The sequence below is a fragment of the Xyrauchen texanus genome, chromosome 9 (genome assembly GCF_025860055.1).
Source record: "Xyrauchen texanus isolate HMW12.3.18 chromosome 9, RBS_HiC_50CHRs, whole genome shotgun sequence".
NCBI lineage: Eukaryota > Metazoa > Chordata > Actinopteri > Cypriniformes > Catostomidae > Xyrauchen > Xyrauchen texanus.
Genome location: NC_068284.1, coordinates 42,921,186 through 42,948,721, shown reverse-complemented (window position 1 = coordinate 42,948,721; position 27,536 = coordinate 42,921,186). Strand labels below are relative to the sequence as shown.

General features: G+C 36.9%; 1 protein-coding gene across 1 annotated transcript; it reads left to right on the top strand.

Annotated features, from left to right (window-relative positions):
- The first annotated feature begins 641 nt into the window (after positions 1-641).
- Positions 642-25,747, top strand: cdc34b (cell division cycle 34 homolog (S. cerevisiae) b). Its single transcript, XM_052134353.1, has 5 exons — positions 642-1,325; positions 7,617-7,703; positions 9,748-9,845; positions 14,642-14,776; positions 23,960-25,747. Exons 1-5 carry the CDS (start codon positions 1,140-1,142, stop codon positions 24,171-24,173), a joined length of 720 nt encoding a protein of 239 aa, XP_051990313.1. The 5' UTR covers positions 642-1,139; the 3' UTR covers positions 24,174-25,747.
- The last annotated feature ends 1,789 nt before the right edge of the window (positions 25,748-27,536 follow it).

The following is a 27,536-nucleotide window of genomic DNA, read 5'->3' as shown; positions in this document are numbered from 1 at the left end:
TAAGCATCCTCTTTGGCCTGATGAAGCTGTCTGAGTTTTGCTGTAAACCGTGGTTTGTTGTTGTTTTATGTTAAATAAGTCCTTGAAGGAATGACATGTCCTCACAGAAACTGATATATAATGTCAGCGAGGGCAGGGGCAACCAATAATCCACTCAGCAGTCCGAACTGTCCTTTGCAGTCTTCTGATGCCTTGTTTCATAGCTGAACCAAACCAGACAGTTACTAAAGTTCAGAGGACAGACTCAATGACTGCTAAGTAGAACTGTTCTGAAGACAATCACAAAAACAGATTTAGATTAATAGTGCAAAAAAAAAAAAAAATTTTTACAAATAAAATAAAGAAACCAACAACAACAAAAAAAGACAAGAAAAAATCCAGAATCTCCATAAAAGATAACACAACCAAGCAATTAAACACAAAATACTTGGTTTCATCATACATTTTTGTGCTTAAATGTTAGATACAATTTCTAAATACAACTATAGTTAGTAGGAGTAATCATTTAGCTTAGTATTGGCCAATCAACTAGAATGTTGAGCTGTCAGCTAAATGGAATGTATTTTTGTTCATATATTTTTGTGTCATAAAAAAACTACATTACCCAGTATGCACCGCCGACCCATTGGAATTGAGGAAAGACGCATCCAGGACATCGACACATAAGTCGCCAATCTCTCCAGCACATATACTTGTTTTCGCTTCTCGACTGAACAGCTTGCAATTGAAGCGTAGACTTGATTTTTAAACATCTAGCTCCTGAATTTACGCAAATTTAACGAAAACCTTACATTAGAGAGGATTAGTGTTGATTCGAAGTGTATTTTTACGGCTAGCCCTCAGCTACGAAAAAAAAAAACAAACACGGAGCGCGATTTTTTTTATTTTCTGACAGACAAAACTCCATTTATAATCAACCAGACCACCTTTTTTACTTTCATGGACGACGAAAAAACACCTTTAATTAACCGAACACAGTCCCTTTTTTAACATATTTTCCACTTCCTCGCTAAGCTAGCAACTCCAAACAAAGAAAGGGAAGCAGCTCTCGTTACCTCGTCACATCTGGTCAACTTTTAGGTCTTATTTAACTACAAAACCTACTTTGTTTAGTATATCTGGGTAGAAGAACATCAGAAATGGCCCAGCAAAGCAGTGCTCAGGTTGCCAGTTCCCAGAAAGCTTTAATGTTGGAGATGAAGAGTCTACAGGAGGAACCAGTGGAAGGCTTCAAGATCACTTTAGTGGATGAAGCGGATCTCTACAACTGGGAAGTGGCGATTTTTGGACCTCCAAACACTCATTATGAAGGGGGGTATTTCAAGGTAAGGGGGTGAGGGTGGTTTGGAAGGATTATCAGGACGTAAATGTCTATTATTTTTAGGGACAGATGGCTGATGGTCTATATTTAGAGCTGGATCCAGCACTGGGTAAGTGCATCTCTTTATATGTATGTGTGAGTGTTTTCTTTGGATATATTTTCATAACTTAAATATTTGATTTAAAGCCTGATTTAATCATATTATACCTTGGTTTTCCATCCGAGGTTGATGTGATGATTTTGGGGGTCTTTGTTTGGTATTAATGGGTTGATATGGGAACTCATTTGTTTGGTTTCTTTGTTCCTCATTGTGATGTTGGTGAATGGAGGGCAAAGCAATTTACATGATTTTATGCACAACATTAACAGTTACATTTAAATACCATAATATCTGAACAATATAAAGCCCATAGTCTTGATACAGCTTTTAATCTGAATCTCACACCTAAAAGACTTTAAGCTTGTTGTAAGCTTTTCTCATGACTGATTCTCATGAGTGACTAATTTTTACACACTATTGGCATATAAATGTCGTTATGACTAACTGTTTGGGATATTTCCAATTCTGCAGTAGATCTGTCAAGTCTGGTTAGCGGTTAGACTTAAAAACTTCCATATTCATAATTCATGACCTTCTTAATTATTAGAAGCCACATTTACTATCAGATTTTGAAAGGCATCACATGTAATCTGAATGCTTTTATTTTTGCACTTTGACTTGCACCACTAACTGTTATTATGAAACATTAATCATTAAAAATAATAATAATGTAATGAATTCTCGTCCCATTCGACAAGAGCAGAGTAACCAGTTCCTGAAGAATTCACACCAGTCCAAATGGGTTATAATTAATAACCTTAATAAAATCAGACACCTCTTTGAATTATTCAGCCTACTTCAAGTTGGTTCCTCTCTGAATTATAAAGGAAGAGAATACACTGTTGTGGTGAGATTTTGAAGTAGGTCAGTGACTTTTCTTGCCTTTGTTTACACAGAGCTCACACACACTGGGTTTGGCAGATACAGTAGCGTCACGTTGCACTGGTGTGTCAGGATGTGAGCTTGTTTTGAGACCTGATTAATGTCAGAACTTGACTCTTGCCCCGTTTCAGGATAAACCAGTGAAGTGTGTGTATTTGCGTTACAGTGACTTGTTGTCTTTTGGGGGGAGGAGGATATGATTCACACAGTTTGCCTGTTCAGGGGAATATACATTTTAAACCGCTCTGGTTGGCATTTTCAAGAACTGTTAATTAGCCAAGAAGCTGAAACTTGCTGAGCCACTGTGTAACATTATGATGAATATTATGCCACCTAACTTATTTGGTAGAGTTGTCATTCAACAGAATTACTTTCTTCTATGGAACACTTTCTTCTATGGCTGACTCTTGATGCAGGTCTTTTCCATACAATGTAAGTGAAAGGGGACAGATGCTGATAAGCTCCAAATCTGACAAAAAAACAAAACAAAAAAAAAAACGCATTAAAGTAGTCCATATGACTTGTGTGCTAAGCCATTTATATATACTGTTGAAGTCAGAAGTTTCCCTAGTTTACATACACTTAATGACTTAATAGTAAAACAAATTTTTTTAACCACTCCACAGATTTAATATTATCAAACTATAGTTTTGGCAAGTAGTTTAGGACTTTGTGCATGACAGTAATTTTTCCAACAATTGTTTAAAGACAGATTGTTTCACTATTAATTGACTATATAACAAATCCAGTGGGTCAGAAGTTTACATGCACTAAGTTAACCATGCCTTTGAGCAGCTTGGAAAATTCCAGAAAATTATGTCAAGCCTTTAGACAATTAGCTTCTGATAGGAGGTGTACATGTGGATGTATTTTAAGTCCAACCTTCAAACTCCATACCTCTTTGCTTGACATCATGAGAAAATGTAAAGAATTCAGCCAAGACCTCAGAAAAAAAATTGTGGACCTCCAAGTCTGATTCATCCTTTGGAGCAATTTTCAAACACCTGAAGCTACCACGTTCATTTGTAAAACAATAGTGCACCGGTATAAACATCATGGGACCACGCAGCCATCTTACCGCTCAGGAAGGAGACGGATTCTGTCTCCTAGAGATGAAAGTAGTTTGCAAAAAGTGCAAATTAATTCTAGAGCCACAGCAAAGGACCTTGTGAGGATGCTGGAGGAAACCGGTAGACAAGTATCTATATCCACAGTGAAAATAGTCCCATATCGACATAACTTGAACGTTTTCTCAGCAAGGAAAGAGCCAATGTTCCAATAAAAAAAGCAAGACTACAGTTTGCAAGTGCACATGGGAACAAAGATTTAACTTTTTGGAGATTTTCCTCTGGAAAAAATTTTACTTTTTGGCCGTTATATAACCATTGTTATATTTGGAGGCTAACTGATGAACACCATCCGAACTGTGAAGCATGGGGGTGGCAGCATCATGTTGTGGGGGTGCTTTGCTGCAGGAGGAATTAGTGCACTTCATAAAATAGATGGCATCATAAGAAGGAAATTTATGTGGGTATATTGAAGCAACATCTCAATACATCAGCCATGAAGTTAAAGCTCGGTCATAAATTAGTCTTCCAAATGGACAATGACCCCAAACATACCTCCAAAAGTTGAAAGTCAAGATATTGAGTGGCCATCACAAAGCCCTAACCTCAGTCTGAAAATTTGTGGGCAGAAATAAAAAAGCATGTGCAGGGCAAGGAGGCCTACAAACCTGATTTCGTTACACCAGTTCTGTCTGGAGCAGGGGTCAACCTTTTTTCTGATTAACAATTTTCTTTCTTTATTCACATATTGAACACAAAAAAACAAAACGTGTGTGTGTATATATATATATATATATATATATATATATATATATATATATATATATATATATATATACACACACACACACACACAGAATCAACAATTAACCCCCACGATCACCCCTGGCCCCAACAACATCCCAGTGGTCGTACATGATTATAGACACCATTTCTCCACCAACATGTTCCCCAGTCTTCTAAATGACCCTTCTTTATAGGCCACCCATCTCTGAGCACCACTCCTTAAATGAGGGTGCACCAGGGGTCAGCAACCTTATTGACAGGTATTTTAACAGGGCACCTTGTGAAAGAAAACCTGTCCTTTTGCACAAAATGAGTTAACTGTTAATGTCACAAATTAGCTTATTTGATTTCTGATCACGAAAGTGTGTGGAATCTTAAATTTTTCTTATTATCATGTCATCAATTTTTCAAAATCACACACAAAGGGGCAATCACTAGTACGCAAGCAACAGCGAGAGATTTTACCTATCTGATGTTTTTCGCACCTGCATTCCAATCTGCATCTTCATGTAATTCTTCATGATCACGCAGTGAGTTTTCATCAGCTGAATGGGAGACTAAATGCTATTATAATGTGACTAGAATCACACTGCAGGTGCATGCCATTTGCGCATCACAAGCCGATCAACTAGCCCTTTTCGGTGAATCGTAACTGCAAAATCCTAAAACTTTATTTCCAGGTTTAATTTATATTTTTAATAGATTTCTGAACCCCATGATGTGGTTTTGTTTTCTTGTATAATATTTTAATGTAATTTTGAATGTGACTGGTTTAAGGAATTTGTACCTGTTTCCTGGGTTGGAAATCTCATGGAATAAAAGTGGTGTTTACCTTATTAAATGACGTGTTGTTGTGAAAGCAAAAACAAACAAATGATGCACGGAATGTATGCTGTCATCTGCGCAGCTTGACAAAGTGTGCGCATTGATTCTGGCGATTAACCAAAAGTGAAGCGCTGCCATCTCGTGATGTGCGAATGACTTGCACGCACTGCACGAGTCTATTGGGTATACTGCAGTCTTGTCACATTTGAACTTTTTTGTTTAGCCTCCCATTCAGCACATGGTCATGAGGAAGGATAACATCAAGGTGTAGATTGGAATGCAGGTGCGGAATTTCATATGAATAAAATAGTCTACTCCTCTCTCGCTGTTGCTGGAGTGCCAGTGATTTACCTTCTTCGACTACAGGAACTTTCAAGTCCCAGGAGTTGATCTTTATTAAACTAATAGTATATATTTTTAAAACATATTTGTATTATATGAATGTCATATTTAAATTGACTTAAAAAAAATTACCAGGCCATTTAAAAAAATAATTTACTTTTCAGATGTGTTGTAGATAGATTTTCTATGATAATCCAAACAAAGTGTTGAATAAACAAACCATTTAAATATTTATTGCATAAGTTATTTCTATCAATTTATCAAAAATTACTACCGTACAGCAATTGTGGTGTAATTTCCACCACACCAATTTTTGCCCCTTACAAAGTTGTGTATACTATGGTGGGAATTTCCATGATTTCCAGAAGAGATGACAACAATAACACAAATCTCCTGTGGTGCATGAACATGCACTGTTAGTAGACCTATTAAACTTATTTGTGTGTTAATGTTTTAATAAAGCTTTACTTTATGAAGTCTGCAGTGCTAAATGCCTTTGCGCATCAAAGGCGACGCAATTATGAGGGCCGAATTGCAGATTGCATTACTTTTGATGCTTTTTTTTTTTTTTTTTTATGTTTGGAGTTTAATATTGTCCCTCTCCATGGATTAGATCGGCTTATACATTCTCTCTTTTTGTGTCACAAACAATTTCTTTCATGTAGAGTAATTCCCATTTCATTCATGCCTCCTTCCTGCAATAGTGTCATGTTTCAAGGGCAGTTGCTTAATATTTGTCACGAGATTTGAAAATAATTAGGCTTGTATTGGATTGAGATGGAGGTCACATCTCTTGCGTAATGGCAGTTTAACCTAGTTGTTTTCATGCCAAAAGATGATTTGTCCCACCTCCTGGTTTCCCAGCCTGGTGTCCGTTTGTGAGTTTTGACTTAGATTTTCTCCTTCGTCCCATCTGCACTATTCTCCTGCAATTTGATGCGTCTCCAATCCTATTAAGAGCTGTCCTGGGCTCACCCTGGAGACAGAATCCTCCAAAGCCGTCGTATATAAGGAATCTCTTTGTGTTGTTCTGGTTTACAGCTCTGTGATTTTAATAAGTGGACTTTGAGAGTTTGGCTGGGTTGGTTTTTGCCAGCCTGGTCAACAACATGATTATTCAAGTAAAACATTTTCAAATGTAACGTGTTCGGTATGGGTGGCTGTAAATTGTTAACATGCAGGAAAGGAAATACACATTGCTAAGACCACCAAAACAGAATAAAATAAAAAATCTCCCACAAATTGCACTTTCCTCTCAAATTTGTGCACACATACAAATGTCCACACACAAACACAGTGATTTTTTACAGTGTTGAACAGGTAGTATGTTAGTAAACAAATTTGCTGAAAAAATATATGATGGGGTTACAATGGGGCTAAAGTCTCCCCAATGGTAAAAGACCTTCAGATGGCAGAAAGAACTGTTACAGGACCATCGTAAAGCCCTATCAGAAACTGCAACAAATTGTTTGACATTAGTGGGACGAAATGGATTTGTTGCAATAGATGTGCAAAGTCTCTCAATACAAAATATTTTGTACTAAAATTGTAACTCTTAAATATACTCAATTGATTTTTTACAAGCAGAATAAATCTGAAATTGTTGTTCAATAGGTGAGATTATAAAATGTCAAACTTTTAAAAAAGAAATGTTAAATGGCTTCTCCATTAAAATTATTTACGTGTGTGTGTGTGTGTGTGTGTGTATATGTGTTTTTTCCTTTCATTAGAACAACAATAAAAACATTTTAAGGCTGTTGTACACTGATGAAAGTTTTAAAATGGTAAAAAATTACCCTACGGCCAAAAGGAGAGTGCAGTTCCTTAAGGCAATAGGTTAAAGCTGTGTGTGATTTCAGCACTACAAGCCACACCATACAGAATTGCAATAGTAAACATTGCTTTTAAATCGCTTTTTCGGACACCTACGCCGTTTGTAAATCTAATGTTGCTGTGTCTGACTGGATGGTCCCCTCAAAACATACAGCAATTTTTACAGCGCTGAAGAGCCACTGTTTACAGTTTTTGAGAAAAATCAACCTATTAATGGTTTACTTTATAATTTCCCAGCTTATTAAGCAGAGACAACTACAGTATTTAACAGTAAATCAAGTTACACACTACAACTTTAATGGCCCAATTAAAAGAATAATATCATACTGATTATATTGTAATTATTTCAAATATTGCCCAGCCATGCTCAGCCTAAAATTCAAAATAAACAGAAAAATGCATGGAGCTGATAATTGATGCCTCACTTTCTAATTGTTGTTTGTTTGCTTTTGTGTTGCAGGCTCGCATTAAGTTCCCGATCGATTACCCTTATTCTCCGCCCACTTTCAGATTCCTCACCAAGATGTGGCACCCCAACATCTATGAGGTATTTTAGCCAGTCTCTCTGTACTGAAGGATGTGGCTTTTCTGTTGTGCTTGACTTCCTTATTTCTTGTTCTGTATAGCCCTTTGCTAATGCACCCAACACACACAGAAACTTCCTGTCTTGTTTGTCGCCTCTGAATGGTCTGATGTAAAAATCAATGTATTATTTGAACTCTTGAAAATTAGCAAGAAATCTGTAAAACTCGCCAGCATAGACAGACGGGTGTTGTTCACCAAACTGCAGTTCAGACCTGTTTGTTGCCAGGAAAATATTAGGTCATTTGATGGTTTGAAATGATAAACGGGTAGTGATATCAAAAGCAGTTTCACAAATCCAAAGGGGAATCCTGGGGCAATTAAAACAGGGGGCAGTTGAAACCGGGTTAAAGTTTAACATGAATGGTGTTGAACTGTAGATGGTTGCTATCATAAAATATTATGGGTGTGAGGTTGAGGGTAACTGTTCTGTAGTTATTCAAAATGTCTTTAAAATTTGAAATATTTTATGAACCAGTGGCATCCTGTGCATTTTAAGTCTAGGCCTTCAGTGCGATTCATGTCATCAAGAAAATACAGTTTCATAATGAAGACACCCTATGCCTATGGACATCATACATTACATTGCAGCCAACTAATAATACCAATTGACCTTTTAAAAACATGTCCACTCACTAAAGCCAATACGTGAATCGACACTGAATGCTCAAGTAAGCCTAATTTGAACAGCTGCATGATTATATTGTGAAATTAACATCTCCCGAACTGAAATTCAAAAATCATGCTTTTTCATATGAATCTACCAAGGAGGTCTATAATACCTGGAAAAAGCAATCTAATAATATTTGCTATTTAAATGTTGCTTGCCATAAATGTTGTTTTCTTCAGGGTACACGATTACTCTTCAAAGCTTGAACCAACACTGAATGCTCAATCAGCTTAATTTACACCTCGATAACTCCTGATCTTGCTATTACAATGCAAAAAGCACTTTATTTGAAGTGAAAATCAGCCCTCCTTCCCTATTTAATAAATTAAGCAATCACATGTCATGCAGGACATCTCAGGTTTTTTAATACATAAGGATCTGTTTCTCAATGGCGATAGCGGCAGTGATGACAGCTCTTTCGAATTACATAAATCAGTTAAGCATGATTGCGTCACTCAAGGCCAGCTAGAAGGCCTCGAATGGGACATATCCTAAAGACCACACCCACCAAGAACAAATAAATCAATCTGATTGGCTGATGAATCTGACTTTAGATGCCTGTTCACTTGCCCTGTTGAGGGATTCTGTAGAAATTCTGAAGGCCTGACTGGGAGGAGCTCAGACTCAAGCGCTGCTTCAGCAAGCGATTTGTGAAACAGCCGTCGCGCTTTGCTTGAAAGCATCAATGAATACATTTTGATAGAGTTTTTCCCTCTTCATTTTTAGAGGAATTAGGAGTGAAAAGCTATTGAAAATGCATGAATGGAAAGGTGAATGGAAAATAAAGGGATGAAAAAAATATTTATTTATTAGGCATGTTTGGCCAGCAGAGAAGGCATTGCTGGCCCTGAGAATTCGCCACTGTTATGAACATAATTTTATGGAATGGGCAAAAATCACTACAGACAAGTTCCAATATCTAGTGGAAAACCTTACCTGAAGCGTGTGTGTGTGTGTGTGTGTGTGTGTGTGTGTGTGTGTGTGTGTATATATTTGTGTGTGTGTGTGTGTGTATTATGTATACATTAAGCTGAAGACTTTTACTTTGTAAACAAACATAAAAAATACACACACATATACATACATACGGAAGGTGAATTATGTGCCAGTTTGTTTCCTCTATTGGATATAAATGCAGCAATTTTGAAGTGTTTCCACAGTCCTTGCATGATTTTTGCATTCTGTCAAGACCGTCCTTCAGTGTTGACGAGTTGGTTTCGCCTTGTCTGATGGCATGAGGGCAACATGGTTTAATGAGAACATTGTTTTGCTTGAAAGATTGCTTTGCATGAAACGGCACGTTGTTTTGATTGATGAATCTGTTTGTGTGCTTTCACAGAACGGTGACGTGTGTATCTCCATTCTTCATCCTCCAGTAGATGATCCACAGAGCGGAGAACTGCCCTCAGAGAGGTGGAACCCAACACAGAATCTCAGGTATGAAGTAATCTCACTCTACCCAGACTTTAGACTAGCAGCAGAAAGTCTGGTCCAATTTTAAGTTTAATTTGGGCGAGAGCTGCCCACTTAGACCAGAAGATGAAAAGCGACCAACCATAGTCAGTTTTTTTGCAATACATTTAGGTGCAGGTAATTCCAAAATCGTATAGGACTTAAATTGCAAAACAAAAATACAGCTGTGCTCATAGATATATTGTTTACTTGCAACTAAGTATTAGTCGATGCCAGCAACAGGTTCTGCATTGGATCCAGTCATATTGTTTACAAATGTTTTTGTTTTAGTCTGTGACAAAAAAATTCCCTTAAATTTATTAAACATTTTGTCATCTCATAATTCATTTTAGTCAGTTGTTCTCCTGACTAAAACGACTTACAATTTAAGTAAATGAAAATAACATTTAAGTTGCTAACAATGTGCAAAAAACAACGTGTGTTAAACCAAAACTATATTATAATATTCAAACATGTAGAAAAATGCATAAACATGAATTTAAACGTATCAAACATCTAAAAGATGCAATATATATATATATATATATATATATATATATATATATATATATATATATATATGTATGTATATATATATTACACACACTCACCTAAAGGATTATTAGGAACACCTGTTCAATTTCTCATTAATGCAATTATCTAATCAACCAATCACATGGCAGTTGCTTCAATGCATTTAGGGGTGTGGTCCTGGTCAAGACAATCTCCTGAACTCCAAACTGAATGTCAGAATGGGAAAGAAAGGTGATTTAAGCAATTTTGAGCGTGGCATGGTTGTTGGTGCCAGACGGGCCGGTCTGAGTATTTCACAATCTGCTCAGTTACTGGGATTTTCACGCTACAACCATTTCTAGGGTTTACAAAGAATGGTGTGAAAAGGGAAAAACATCCAGTATGCGGCAGTCCTGTGGGTGAAAATGCCTTGTTGATGCTAGAGGTCAGAGGAGAATGGGCCGACTGATTCAAGCTGATAGAAGAGCAACTTTGCCTGAAATAACCTCTCGTTACAACCGAGGTATGCAGCAAAGCATTTGTGAAGCCACAACACGCACAACCTTGAGGCGGATGGGCTACAACAGCAGAAGACCCCACCGGGTACCACTCATCTCCACTACAAATAGGAAAATGAGGCTACAATTTGCAAGAGCTCACCAAAATTGGACAGTTGAAGACTGGAAAAATGTTGCCTGGTCTGATGAGTCTCGATTTCTGTTGAGACATTCAGATGGTAGAGTCAGAATATGGCGTAAACAAAATGAGAACATGGATCCATCATGCCTTGTTACCACTGTGCAGGCTGGTGGTGGTGGTGTAGTAATGGCGTGGGGGATGTTTTCTTGGCACACTTTAGGCCCCTTATTGCCAATTGGGCATCGTTTAAATGCCACGGCCTACCTGAGCATTGTTTTTGACCATGTCCATCCTCTGATGGCTACTTCCAGCAGGATAATGCACCATGTCACAAAGCTCGAATCATTTCAAATTGGTTTCTTGAACATGACAATGAGTCCACTGTACTAAAATGGCCCCCACAGTCACCAGATCTCAACCCAATAGAGCATCTTTGGGATGTGGTGGAACGGAAGCTTCGTGCCCTGGATGTGCATCCCACAAATCTCCATCAACTGCAAGATGCTAGCCTATCAATATGGCCCAACATTTGTAAAGAATGCTTTCAGCACCTTGTTGAATCAATGCCACGTAGAATTAAGGCAGGTCAAACACAGTATTAGTATGGTGTTCGTAATAATCCTTTAGGTGTGTGTGTGTGTGTATATATATATATATATATGCTGGAATACCTGACAATTGTAACAAGCAATCAGTGATATACTCTTGATGAATGATGATCTACTTTTGATGGATTACCGCTCATACATTATTTATTAGCTTATATGACGCTGTTTATAGTGTTTTTATTTGAATACATTGTAAATGTTTGTAAGAGTGCATGTTTTGTTTCCTTAGTGTTTGTGTGAGCTGGAAACATTTTCAAAATGAGTGTATTTTAGGCTTGTTTATAGTCAGTTTGGTCCATAACCATGTTATGCAATCTTCTTTTTTCTGGTTATAATTGGGATTTTGGTTGCATCTGGGATTTTATTTGTAGCATCTATGCCTGTGCTTTTCACAGTAAGGGAAAAACGATAAAAAAAATATAGGCTATTTGCCTAGTTATCGTGTCAGCCAAATTCACTACTAGTTGACCTCTAAAGAGTGTCAGAAAGCAGTTGTAGGCACATGCGTCTAAAATGTCCATATGGGCTTGCAGTCAAAAAAGTATACTTTGAAAGACTGAAAGCCTAAAGTGCTCAACCTTGCACAAGACGTAATGTCACACTGAAAAACAAAGGATACCCTAGCCTTAATTTCAGTCATACAGTAGTATGCACACTCAAACATAATCGTTTAGAGAAAATCTAACTTTGTCCATGTTCATAATTGTGACATTTCTCATATGCTTTGTGTGCTGTGTGCAAATGTATTTCCCTTCAGGGATCAATAGACTACATTTGACCTATTAGCTGTCACAGAGTAATTTATATATTTTCCCCTAACAGAACTGTAATGGTCTGTTTAATGGAAGAGCATCCAGACTGGTTCTGTTGTTGAGGGGTTTCCAGTTGCTTGCTTTCATGGAAAGCATCTCAGTGGAGATCTCTGTGTATTTGTGTTTTTCCTCCCCTGTGTCTGAACTCTGTTCCCATTAGTCTGGTGTCCCGTTTCACTGGGCTTTGAGGCTTCAGGCGACGAGTTTTGTTTGTGTCTTCCAAGAAGCTCATGTTAATCATTTCTGTTGTTGAAGAACACCTGTTTGCTGTACATGCATAGTTTAGCATTTTTTAACCCAAGACTGAATAAGGCACGATTTAAAGTGTCAACACATACAGTATTTCCTTGCTGAACTGTTGCCTGCTGTTTTTTTGTGATCTACAATGATGGCTTTCATCATAAAAATCCTCCATATGCAGCAATAACATCTTTGCAGATCTTTGGCATTCTAGCTGTCAGTTTGTCCAGATACTCGGGTGACATTTCACCCCACACTTCCTGTAGCACTTGCCATATATGTGGCTGTCTTTTCGGGCACTTCTCACGCACCTTACAGTCTAACTGATCCCACAAAAGATCAATGGGGTTAAGATCCATAACACTCTTTTCCAATGATCTGTTGTCCAATGTCTGTGTTTCTTTGCCCACTCTAACCTTTTCTTTTTGTTTTTCTGTTTCAAAAGTGGATTTTCTTTGCAATTCATCCCATAAAGCAGCCTGAGTCTTCACTTTACTGTTGTATTTGAAACTGATGTTGAGCCAATATAATTCAATGAAGCTGTCAGCTGAGGACATGAGGCATCTTGTTCATAAACTAGACTCTGATGTACATCCTCTTGTTTAGTTTTGCATCTGGGCCTTCCACATCTCTTTCTGTCCTTGTTAGAGCCAGTTGTCCTTTTGTCTTTGAAGACTAGTGTACAATTTCCTTCCAATACAGCAAAATCTGTACATTATTCCAAACTGTTGGCTGCCAGTGTAACATTTTGTTGGATTGTAACATTTAAAACAGTGAGGGTCAAATTAATGTGCAGATTAGGGATGCATTGAAATTAATTATGGCCAATCCCTGAAAAGATAATTCCTTTAACATCTGATAATCAATATTTTGGCAGATTTTATAATCTTTTCTGAACGGACCATTCACATTAAAGCTGAAAGGTATAATTTCTGCACCACCAAATGGAATAGCAAAAATAAACATGATTTTTAATTTATGACCTCTGACTGCTGTTGATCAAACAGCTAGACCCGCCCCCAAAACACGCCATTGGTCGAGTTCTTGTTGTCTCATTTTCATAGCGCCAAATAAATTGACCTATAAATGGCTTGCTTATAATTGTCTCAGCATATTAAGGTGAAATAGAAGTATTTTAACACCAAAAAAGTTACACACTTTTAGCTTTAAAGGTGCACTCAGTAATTGTTTCCTCATTAAAAAAGTTTAACTCCTAAAGACATGAATTGAATTTTGCAATATTTGTAGGAAATCCGGACCACTCGCATTATAAAGAAAACTCCAGTCATATCATTAACCTTATAAAAGCTGTTTTATTCTAAATGCAGAGGGTCCGCACATGGGGGCTGCCATGTTAGAATCACATGACCAGCCGAATACTACTCGCTTAATCTCAGTAACATTCATGTGATTTAACTTTAACTCAATTATTAAAGTAATCATGGCTGACTGAATAGTAAATTTCTACAAGGGCATCTGAAACGGAAAACTATTTGTTTAAATGATGCTGCATCCAAGCTGCTAGGTTTCAGTGTAAGTCCAAGATAACATAAAGATGAATGTTACTGAGTGCAACTTTTAAGTGAATTCTGGCATGAAATAAACTTAAAATTTGCAGTAAAATATGGATAACGGTTTACTTACCTGGCATAGAAAATAATGTATTGATTGAATAAAAAAAATAAAATCCTGATCCATTTCCAAAATTAGCCTAATCAGACCAATATAACCGATATCTAAAAAAAAACAAAAAACAAAACTGTAATGGCCATTACTAGTATGGTTGTAGATATATTGTGCATCCCCAGTGCGCATGTGTGTGTACCAGTGAGTCTTTCTGGTGTGGCTGTTGGCAGTCCAAATGCACTCTTGCATTAAATCTCTTGAAATCTTTTGTAAAACGCAACACAAAGTAGCTCTGGGAAACCCATCTTAATGGTAATGTTATTATAACGTGTGTGTGTTTCAGAACTATCCTGTTGAGTGTCATCTCTCTCCTCAATGAACCCAACACGTTTTCACCAGCTAACGTGGATGCTTCTGTCATGTACCGCAAATGGAGAGACAGTAAAGGAAAAGACCGGGAATATGCAGAGATCATTAGGTAAGTAATGATTTTAAATACATCAATGACAATGTTATTGTGTACTCTGTTTAAGGGTTCATATAATGGAAAAACATTTCTTAATCTTTTGAAATAAAATATTGACTGTAATGCTCATCATGCAAAACTCCCACAGTCCACAGAGAGCATTTATTAAAACTTACTGTTGAAGGTGCTGTAAGTGATTTAGCCATTCTGGAAATTCCATAAAATGAGCCATTGGATTAGCCATGCCCCTTCTTTCCAAAACCCTACACTCCAAAAATACCAAATGTGCAGGAGGACACATTTATTAAGACCTACACAGATCAGAAACGGTTGTCAAAAACAACGGCAGCAAAATAGTGCCCTCAGCTGACAACATTTATGAGCAAAAAGGGATATATAATTAAGCCTCAATTTGCTGCAACTACAATACTATGAAAACATGCAAAACGATTGACAGGCAGATAGCGTTAGAGCCTGTGTACACATTTTTGTTTGCTGAGTCTAGTGCTGTTACAGAGACCGATGAGAGATCTCATTTAATTAATATCTTGCACGGAGTAGGAATTTTTTTTGACTGTAGATTGACTACGCAATAACCTGCTATAGCTTGATTATAAATGTGCATATAAACATAGTGATGGGTGACGTTGCAAGAATGAACATATCATTTGACCACCCACAATTACATATCTTCACCTTTCCTGCATATGTCAACTTGGTTGGGGTGTTGCTATACGTATCACATGTATAGAGGTTAGCCAATTATAGCAGAGATCATTTACATATAGAAGTCTTAAAGGTACAGTAGAAAAAAAGCCCGTTAAATTGTGAGGGTCAGAGAAAGGGCGAAAAATCTGGAAAAACGTCTCCGGTTACTCGCGTAACCTCAGTTCCCTGAGATGAAGGGTGATGTTTCCTATCGATTCAGTTCACTCGACATTGCATTTGAATGCTATGGGTAATGGAGTCCCATCACACACTACGTAGCATCATACCCTAGATTTACCAGGGTAGAAACACTTAGGAGAATGTGTATATGAGGTCACGGCCCTAGAGGCAGTGACTTGTATGTCTTCAAGTGTGTATGAAAATGAATAACCCCACATGGTGAGTTCTATAATACACAGAATAATTAGCCATAATTAAACAGAGGTATGGAGGGAGGTTTTATTCTATTGGAAGTGCTTTTGTTTCTAATGGGCATTCATTCGATACAAGCCTACCTAGGCGGCTGTATTAAAATTATAACGGGTTGCCCAACCGAATAAGGAGCTTGGGCTCACCCATTGGATGAAGGAATAGTAGTTCTCTAGACAGAGGACTCGTGAAGTGATGGACGCCACTTCTAGGTTATAAAACCTTGCGAACATTTTCTGCGAAGGCATACATTCTGTAGGGATATACCGTTTGCCCATGCTTAGCGTCGAAGTAATTCAGAATGCGCATGCGTTTATCTTCAAAGGGGCGACCGCCACATTGACACATTTCGTGAACGTGCGCGTGGGACACAGACTATCGGTAGGGAAGGACTTTGAATTGATATGTTGTCCCTTTGAACACGAATCTCAAGAACAGCCTGAGATGCGGTACAATTCGGATATGAAAGTATGCATCTTTTAGATATATTGACGCAAATGGTTCTGTGGGCAGGTGTGCGATTAAGATTTGTTTCTGAGTTAACATTTGAATGGACGTCCGTGGGCAAATTGGATTGTATTCCCGTGTTCGATCATGTTAAGCACCCAATCTGACATGTCCTGTGAGCACAAGCCACACGTTCTCTTAACGGGATAGTTCACCGCTCACCATTGGGAAGCAGTTGTGCACAGTGTGTGAAACGCAAGGCAAATTCGATTAGCAGGCTGATCAAGATGAGATGATCCATCATAGTCAAGATGAGACTGACGGTTTTGAAGGAAGAAATTCTGTCAAACGTCATTGCCAATCACAAAATGCTGATATAAGTGCTTCAACTAGGTTGTGGAAAAGGGATTTTCCCCATAGCGTTCAAATGCAATGTTGAGTGAATGAATCGATAGGGAACTAAACTTGGTGTAAGAGCATTTACTACTGAAGTGTAGTATGTGGCCCCTTTAAGGTTTAGCCTTTTAAAAAAAGGTTTTTGTATCTTAATTCTAGCATTTTGGTGGCACAATCAGAGGGCATGTAGGGGACTTAATCTGATGAAGAAAGCTTTTGACAGTTTTTGATTTATTTTCTGGATTAACGGTGCCCTCCTGTGGTTGAATGAGTCACTAAAACATCTGGTTCTCATCTTGGCAATGTGTGTCACACCTTCATTGCATGTTGAAATTTGCTTGTGTTTTCAACCATCTGAGTTTAGAAGATTTGAATGCTTGCATCATCTGATTCCCCTTGAGGACATAAATTGTTTTTCTCAGCCTGAGCTTGCAGAAACCCCAGAGCTACAACTTATATGGAGAAATAATGGCATAAAATGTCAATATGTCCCACTGCCTGAGAGAGAATAGTCTAGATGTAATAGAAAGGGAAACGATAGCTTATATTATAGAGACATGTTTGCATAGAAATATTATCATGGTAGATTTTAACTGCATGAAAGGGAAGCTTAAAATAATATTCTTAGCTTAACTTAATGTCTATATGTAACACTGTTGATTATGACGATATTTTTACTGTAATTTACTAATTGAAGTGTATGGGGTAAGCATTCTGGGTGGTTGTAGCTTAGCGAGTAAAGATGCTGACTACCACCTCTGGGTTGCGAGTTCGAATCCAGGGCATGCTGAGTGACTCCAGCCAGGTCTTCCAAGCAACCAAATTGGCCCGGTTGCTAGGGAGGGTAGAGTCACATGGGGTAACCTCCTCATGGTCACCATAACGTGGTTCTTGCTCTCGGGGGGGGGGGGGGGAGTGGCGAGTTGTGCATGGATGCCACAGGGAATCGCATGAAGCCTCCACACCCGCTATGTCTCCGCGGTAACGCTTCGACAAGCCACGTGATAAGATGTGTGGATGGATGGTCTCAGATGTGGAGCCAACTGAGATTCGTCCTCCGGACCACAAGGACTTAGAGCGCATTGGAAATTGGGTATACCAAATTGGGGAGAAAAGGGGATAAAATAAAATAAGGATGGACATTTAGAGTCATTTTGTAGTAGAGTACTTGGAACACACAAGAAAACGAGTAATTGATTACTTTAGAAGTTAAGGTCAACCTTCTATTTCTTATTTACAAATGAGCACTGTGCTTAAACCACCTCTAGATTTCAAAACTAACAAAAAACATTTGCACTCACACATAGTCTTCTAAAGCTATACAAACAGAATTGTCTTTTTTGGTGAACTATTCCTTTAACAAAAACATGCATCGACCAATGCATTGAGTTGTAAAGGCAAGATTTACATGAGAGAAGCAGTTTCCATACCACGAAAGGAAAAGGCACATAGAAAAATCTAATTGCAATATTCTAGTGTTCTTACTAGTTGAATATTTAAAGCTGAACGAGTACTCTGTTAATCGGTTACATGTACTCATACAATTTGAAACTTGTACTTTTGTTAAAGCATTTGAGGGAGAGTTTGCTCCATGTAACTAAATAATGTGGATATCAAGCAAGCATCCAGATTTACCTTTTTTTTTACTTTTTTGTTAGATGGTCTTAATGACACTAGTTGAAAGATTGTATATTATTTGTAAAAACAGTGTTTGTAAGCAATTTTTGCCACACTAGATTCATGCTAACATGTAATGCTTAAAAATGTTTGTTATAGTTTCTAATTGCTTGTTTTAATATTAATTCACTTGAATTTCATGTTTCTGCTACAGTTTTGCAAAAAATCATTTGTGTGTGTGTGTCAGTCAGTCAGTCACACACAGAGTGCTGGGTAGTAATGGATTACATGTTATCTGGATTACATAATCATATTACAAAAATCAAGTACTTTTTATTTTACTTTTTATTTACTTAACAAGGACAGCACTCATTAATCAACAGAAAAATGACAGTAAATAAGCCAGAATAAGCCCTATAGGCTAAATTTCATCTGTTGTCCTTGGCCAGTTCTTAAAGTAACCTAAAATAAAATAACTTTATCACAAATATCACATACAGATAATACATACAAACTAATACCCAAACCAGTACAATGCCCATCCACCAAACAAACAATGCAACACATCCATGAATAAGTAGCAACACTACCTAAAAAAAAAAAAAAAAAAAAAAAAGACAAAGATCAATTACGAGGAGACAGAACAAGCAACAGAAAGGTTGCAGAAAAGGTCAGTAGACAGCTAGCACTCTAATGCTCACATATTTTATTGTTAACAAGCCACAGCTTCAGCGGTTCAGTGAAAGAGCGGTAAGTATTGTTTTCTCTAATATGCATTGGCATTAAATTCATTCTTTAGATGCTGTTACAGAGAATGCTGACTGACTGAAAGCACTTCTTTGAATGGGAATGATGCAGTTTCCTCTTGTGGTACCTCTAGTAACCTGAGTGCTTGTTCTTGCATGATACATTTATCAAGTGGTGAAGTCTGTTTATTTAAATTTTGACAGCTGTGAATGCTGTTAGGTTTCTGATCTAGAACTTTGAGGGTATATTTATATTAGGGATGGCCATTCATCAATAATTTGGTATTCAAATATTTAAGCTCATAAAAAAAACGAATATTCGACTATTCTCTTATTTAAATGAAGGTAATTAATGAGAGAGACGTTGTAAAATTATGTTTTCAGTCAAAAGTTGCATCACCATTAAAAAAAAAAAAAAAACAAGCTTCTAATTATATTCGAAACAAGCTTATATCATGTACTGTTTTTTGTGAAATAAAAAGAATAGAATGAAAGCATTTAAGCTGATGCAAAGCAAAGAAAAAGATACCTCCAATGAAGTAGACTGATGCAGTTAATGCACAGGACGACTATAAACACACTGCGCATATTGTTATATTGTATCTCATGTCATGTTGTTGAGAAAACAAGCATATCGACGTGCTCAGAAAACTATACTCCTGTATACGCCAGTTTAAATGATGGAATGTCTCTTACCTCAGCTAGCGTTGTCTTTCTCGGATGCCATGTTTGTTGTTTACAGAAGTGTCACGGGGATTACGTTGCAACAGAGATCCTGCTTTCTGACGAGCTGCACATATACGAGAGTAAATTTTACACCGCTTATCTAGTACATTTTAGGAACCTTGCTTTCTCAGAGTAAGCCACATTCTCGCAAGAACCCACTTTTGTGGTGGCCATCTGAACGTACTGAGTGACAGAACCGTTTGCTCAACAAATGATCAACTTGTGTCCCCAATCAACAGTGCCACCTAGTGCATTCTGTTATAACTGCCAGTTTTAGTTTGTGTGTTCTGGATTTAACTGTGTATATGGCCAGCAAAGCAAAACTTTGCGAAATTCTAATTTTTTACTATTCGAATAATTATTGCAGAATGAATATTCAACTACTCGTGCACATCCCTAGTTTATATAAAATTTCAAGGGGTTTCATTGTTGATATCTTGGCCTGTGCCAAGCTTGTCAGACAATATGTGAAATGTGGAATAATCAAGGCGTTCATATATATATATATATATCATAGCCATTTCATAGCTCAGTCATTAGCCGATTAATCTAAAATTATTTGAATTAAAACTCATCTCGTTGGCATATTTTTAAAGGAAAGTTTAGAATCAATCCAGACACCCAGATACTGTCACAACTTGCAACTTTTGCCCAGATATCATTGTCTTGCTCTGAGTAGTGTATGGCCATTTTGAAAAAAACATACCAACAGTTTTGGTTACCTTTAGCTTGAGACCTGATCGATTTGGCCATGTTTTAATATGGCTCATTGCACTTAAGTTTAGAAGCAGCTTGCTCCTTTGTGCATTCTTGTGCATTAATTACTGTATCATCCACATATACCTGGATCAGGACAAACAAAGCAAATCATTAATGTAAAAACTAAATAAAAGTGGTCCGAGTATAGATCCTTGTGGGACACCGGTAGTGGTGTTAAGAACTGTGGATTTATGATTATGAACCTTCACATATTGTGTTGCATTTAAATGTTGTTCAATCCATTTAAGTTAATTGGCTGAATAATTAAAGGAAGATAGTTTATAAGTATTCTATGGTTAGTACCACCCTTATCATCATTGATTTAATCTTCATTACCATTCAGTTTTAATTGTAACCGTTTTGATGATGCATTATGATTGACACCGATTAGCTTATTATGCTCTCAAATTTGTTTAGTGTTTCCTCCAGCCTTACAAATAATACTAATAAAATATCTGCTTTGGCCTTTCTCAATTCTTTAGTAACCTTATTGTGTAGCATTGGAAATGTCTGTTTATCGATGTGCAATTTAGACTAGACTTTTTTTTAGCACGTGGTCCCTCTCCTTCGTCAGTTCTGTGTTCAACCAGTGTAGAGAGTTCATTTGGCGTTTCTTTCCTGGTAACATCTTTATCAAATGTTGGGCTTTACTCTGAATTATGCTAATAAATATGCTGCTGTCTTCATCTACACCCATCCCAAATTTTAATTAATTTCAATTTGTTTGGTTTATTGCAGTTTGAAAATTCCCAACTTCACTTTTAGGAATTTTAAGGTACTCTGAGGTTTTATTTATTATCTTAAATCTTTTATTTGAGAGCTTTCTGGTTAATAATTTCAAATTCTGGACAGATAATCCAATAAAAAGGTTGTACGTTTTCTCTACTCTTTCTGGCCTATTGCTAAAAATTAAATCAATCTGTGGTTGAGCGGATGCTGTTATTCTAGGTCCTTTAATTAGTTGTGTTAGATCCACATTATCTGTAATTTTTTCAAAGAGTTCCTATTTGTCTTGTCTACCCAATTTATGTTGATGTTGCCCAAAGTATAATTTTTTTTGTAAAATCACATTCTTTTAAGTAGCTTTTTAAATTCATCATAAAAACTATTGTTAGAGGAAGGTGGGCGATATATCACAGCAAGAACACATAACATGTGAGATGTCCAATACACTCAAATCAACAGTAAACAATTGAATCTGGCTGCATTGAATATGATCTTTCATGTACACCATTTCTTCACCACATCTCCCCTGAGATCTATCCCGTCTAAATAATTTATATCCAGGTATATCTAATTCTGCAGATGGTAAGTTTTAATATAACCATGATTCTGAAAGGCAAAAAATCTTAATTGGAGTCACAAAAGAGATGTTTTGTTCACATTTTAGAAATTATACTTCTGTTAATCAAATCCCCCCAAGAGTCCCCTGGGTATTTCATGTTGATCCCAAATAACTCTATTATTGTTTTATTAAAGATTATCACTCTTCACTTGGTTTAACACCACAATGCTTAATGCCCTGATTGTAATGTAAGGTTGTAGATGCAGGTAGCTTGTCATAGAAATATACATTCCTTTTGAAAAGACAAGCTGTATCTAGAAGGTTAAAATAAAAACGCAGTTCCCTCAAAGATGAACGTTTTGTGCATGTGCTCCTTTTATGTTACAACAGTAAGATAAGCACCTCATCTAAGGAATAGGTGATTAGTAGGAAGGGTTCAAATTAAGTGTCAGTTTTAAGCTGTTAGTTGACCTAGCAATATCGTTGCTGTTGATTTCGGGTTTATTACTGTTTGTTCATGTAATGTTTCTATTGTTTTATGCACTTAAAATGAAGTAAATATGTTTAAAAAATTGGTGAGGTAGTAAGAAATCATATATAATTTCTTACTACCTCACCAATGGTGTGCAGCTCACATTTTGAACTTAATCGCTTCAAAGGATCTAGTGGATGCCATCTCTTAAGTTTGCTTCCTGCAGGGTACAAAATATTTCATTTGCAAAATGTGCAGCAAATATGGAACAAATCCCATCGCTCGACTGTTTCTGTTGATGCAATGGAGTCCACTGCATGATACTTGACACAGTTGTCCTGTTTTAAACTATTCTTCTCTTTTAGAATATTCTTTCTTTTCTAAAGATAATATATTGCACCTCAGCTTTGGAATAGGTGATGGACTATCAGTAAGCATTAAGGGTTAAAAGTGTTTCAGTGTTTTTAGATGAAGCTTTGACCTAGGCAATATCGTTTTATGTTGATTTTATGGTTATTAATTTTCGAATTGCTGCTATTGTTTTATGCACTTAAAATGAACTTGATGTCTCAGTGTTTTGAATTTATAAACTTTGTCATTGCTGTTAGACTTCGTTTATTTAATTAATGTAATGTTTAATGATTAATGATGATGTTTTCATTTTGGTATGCGGTGCCCATTTTACTCCATAAGTAGTGTGCTTTGTATTCTTCCCAAACAATTCAACTGTAGATTCATCATTCCACAAAACATTTTACCAGTGGCTTTGGGGGAGTGTCAAGGTGGTCTTTGTCAAACTTAAGGTGCGCAGCAATGTTTGTGTTGGAAAGCAGCGGCTTCCTTCGTAGTGTACCGCAATGGACACAGTGTCTGTTTAATGTTTTCCGTATAGTAGACTCATGAACATGTTAACCGGTTCCAGTGATTACTTCAAGTCTCTAGCTGTCACTCCAGGTTTCTTTTTTTTTTTATCTCATTGAGCATTCTGCAGGGTACCCTTTGAGTCATCTCGGTTAGACGGCCACTTCTAGGGAGAGTAGCCACAGTACTAAATCGACTGTTTAGACAATTTGTCTAATGTGGGTAGATCTAAGCTCTTTGAGATAACTTTGTAACCCTTTCCAGATTTATGCAAAGCAACAATTCTTGATCGTAGGTCTTCTGAAATCTCTTGAGTGCTTTTTATAAGTCAAAGTAGCAGTAACCCACACCTCAAATCTCGTTTCATTAATTGGATGCCATTTTTGGCAACTCCTGACTCTTAATTTGCTTTTGTTGATGTCAGAAGCCTAGGGCTTCACATACTTTTTCATTCTACACTGTGAATGTTTGAATGATGTATTCAATATGTACAAGAACAATACAATAATTTGTATGATTAGTTAAAACAGATTGTGTCTGTTTATATTGTAATTTAGATTAAGATCCAATCCAATTTTTAGACAAATTTATATATGAATGCAGGTAATTCCAAAGGATTCACATACCTTTTCGTGCCTCTATATATTAGAATATTATGTTAAAAATGAGATTTGAACAATCCATTATTATTCTGAAAATTAGCTTATGTAAGTATTTAGCTCAATACAACTTTTATGTTTGTGTTTTAGGAAGCAGGTCCTGGCAACTAAAGCAGAGGCGGAACGGGATGGCGTTAAAGTTCCCACCACCCTGGCAGAGTACTGCGTGCGCACACGTGCCCCCGCGCCAGACGAGGGGTCCGATCTGTTATACGATGATTACTATGACGATGAGGACTTGGAGGATGAGGATGACGAGGACTGTTGCTATGATGAGGATGACTCAGGAAATGAGGAATCATGATGACATTCCCATTGTGGTCTTCATCAGCATCACTTTAAAAGTTGAAATGTTAAGGTATTCGCCCTGCATTTACATTCACTCAGATGGCCATTTTCTTTCTCTAAAGGACTAATATGATGATGTTAAGGTTTGTTTTTGTTTTATTAGCATTATGTTTGGCCCGTGTCATGATTGTGCTGGCCTTCAGCTTCTATTCAATCACCTCTTCTTTTTTGGCTTCTTGCTTTCAGATAGCTCTGTGAACGTCTCTTTCTAAAAAGAATGAGTGTGACAGTGCACCCAAAAAAGAAAATTCTGTCATTTACTCGCCCTCATGTTGTTTCAAACCTGTACGCCTTACTACTTTTTGTCTTGCTTTCAGCCTTGGTCACCATTCACTTTCATTGCATCGTTTTTTTTCGTACAATGAAAGTGAATGGAGACTGAAGTTGAACATTCTCCCTTTTGTTTTCCATTGGAGTAAGTCCAATGGGTGGGGACATTTTTGTGTGAACTGTACATTTTAAGGTTCGAGTGATTAATTAAAAGAAGCTTTATTCTGAATACTGCAGATTATATCTGTGATCTTTGGTATTGCTTTTAATCACTTGGATCACCCACATGCAGTTTCTTTTTTTGGCCTTCAGCAGGTCTGAACAGTCAAGCAATATAAAGCTAATGGAGTTTGGGGTCAAGGTTTTCTAAATCTAATTTTGTTTTCCCCCTTTATTATTTGGAAGTTACTTTGAGGAAGCCCTGATAAAAATGCGAGTATGGCACGTTGATAAACTTTTGGCATTGTAAAAATTAAGGGAAAAGATATTTCAATGTTGAGGCCTAATTCTGAAATGTGCTTAAAAGCCACTCATTATTTAACTTATAGTGTCACTTTAAATTGTTGTAATTATGTATTTCATAGTCCATATAGGACCTTACCAGAAAATGGATATAATCCAAGTTAATTGGGTGGGTTGGTGAGTGGATGTTTAGACTTTTCTGTTGAGCTGAGTTTAAAAAAAAATATATATTTTCATTGCTGATATTCCTGTGTTGTCCTCTCAAGTGAATCTTATTTAATCTGTTCTTTTTTTTTTTTAATTATTCTTATTATTCACAGAGGATGTATGATTATTCTTTGTCATTACTAAAGCGTTAAATCTTTCATCTGGGATGTAGGGTGACTTGTGGACTATTGAATGATTGTGTTTTTTTCTTTTGCATTATTGCTCAGTAAAATTATGGCACATCCTGCAATGTGATGTCATATTTGAAACTGTCCTTTTCGCTCCCTGGAGGCTGGAGAAGGCTGGTGTCCCTCTCACTTTGGAATTTGAATTCGAGCTCTTACCGACAGACTCTCGTGATAAGCAAATCGGAAAAGGAAAATTCCAACAAAAATAAATATTTTATTTCACACCTGCAAGTCATCCATATTTTCAAGATTGTCAAAAGTGTTTTGTGGACAATTTACAACCGTATCCCATGAGGCTGAGATGCACACAAGGAGATTCGGCTGATTTGTCATTTTATTTGAACTGTATGTATTTTTAGGGTTTGTTGGCCTATTTAAAACTGAATAAAGATCTTTATTAGAATAGTTCTCATTTCTTTTCTTTAAAAGCAGTATTGCTACAGGGTTACTTTACACTATTGGTTCTCTGTTGTGCTCCATTTTAAAGCAAATTTTCAGTCCTGACATTGTCTTTTAGTAGGACTGTTTAAAAATAAACAATTTCTGATGCATCGTGATCTTCTTTTAAATTCTCTCTATCGATTCTTAAATCCCAAGATCGATCTTTCACTATAAGCGCACCTCTCTACAATGTTAGTAAATCACTCCCATAGAAGACCACATTTCGTGTTTTGCAACTAAAAATACGATTTGCCACTGGCTGGTAAATGTTCAGATTTCACTCGCCAGTGATTGAGTAGTTCATTATCAAAGAAGTTCAGCATCATTTCACTACATGTTTGGAGCTAAAGTTTGTTTGTCTGTGTGTCCAAGACGAGATCCACACGATCCTGGAATTTTGCAATGCAGTTTTCCAGTCATGGAAAAGTCTTGGAAAATTTTAAAAATACCTAAATCTCCTGGAAAATAATTTGTCCTGGTAATTATTTTAGGATAATAGATCTGTTTGTTTGTACTGTTTGCTAACAAAACATTTTTGCACAGTGTACATACTCAAAAACATGGTAATGATCAGGACTCTGAATAGGAGTCAAATACATAAATTCATATCGATTTGTCACTGCTGGCGGCTGCACATTGTGAAACGATTTCAACGGTTAAGTGTCATGGATGAATCCCTTTCACAAACTTTCTCTGCTCATCTGCTGGCATCGACTTTGTAAGTATTGATATAATACAAAATAACATTTTTCCATTCCAACATTGCGGTTGTGTTAACCACAAAAACGTTTGAGTTATAAACTTTAGACAACTAATGAGGGTCAGACAACTGATTTTTAACATTCACACAGAGTTTGTAGTGGTTATTCAGCCTTCATACCTTGATGTGAATGAATTTTTTGATAATTCAATTATCTTAGTCTGTTTATACCACGGTTGCCACATGTAGAATGCAGAAAACACAGATGTATCAAAGAATCTAGTCATAAAAATGGCATTAGCTATAAAATGCTTCAAAATGAATGTGTGAAGCCGGCCGCTCATACAGTGAAAACACCTCATCATGATCCTCACACGTGCTTGTGTGTGTGTGTGTGTGAGATAAAAGCAAAGCACTCTGAAGTGTGCAGCACATACAGCCTGTTAAAATTGCTAATGCTAAAATTGTTAATTGTTGTTAATCTTCTCTGACAACACAGATGATAACTTTTTATTCATAACAATTAGGTTATCAAAATATAATAATAGTCAAATAAAAGTAATGGAATTATTAAAATGAAAGGCAAAAGCAAAATGATTCATTGCAATCAATCCGCGCAGCACAATGCTCAGTGAATAAATGCACAGCTGAACAGAAGTGTTTTCAGTCCGGAGTTAAATGTGGCTAATGCTGGGGCATATCTAACCTCTCCTGGAAGCTGGTTCCAGCTGTGTGTGGCATAAAGCTCAACGCAGTCTCACCTTGTTCCGAGTAAACCTTTTGGTATTTCTGACTGACTTGATTCTAATGATCTGAGAGGTCTGTTAGGTTTATATTTAACATGCATATCTGCAATGTATTTATGTCCTAGGCCATTGACTGACTTATAAACGTGTAATGGTGCCTTAAAATCTATTCTAAATGTGACTGGAAGCCAGTGTAAAGACCTAAGTACTGGAGTTATATGCTCAGTCTTTTTTGGTTCAGGTGAGAATCCTGGCAGCAGTATTCTGAATGAGCTGCAGTCTAATGGACTTTTTGGGAAGGCTGG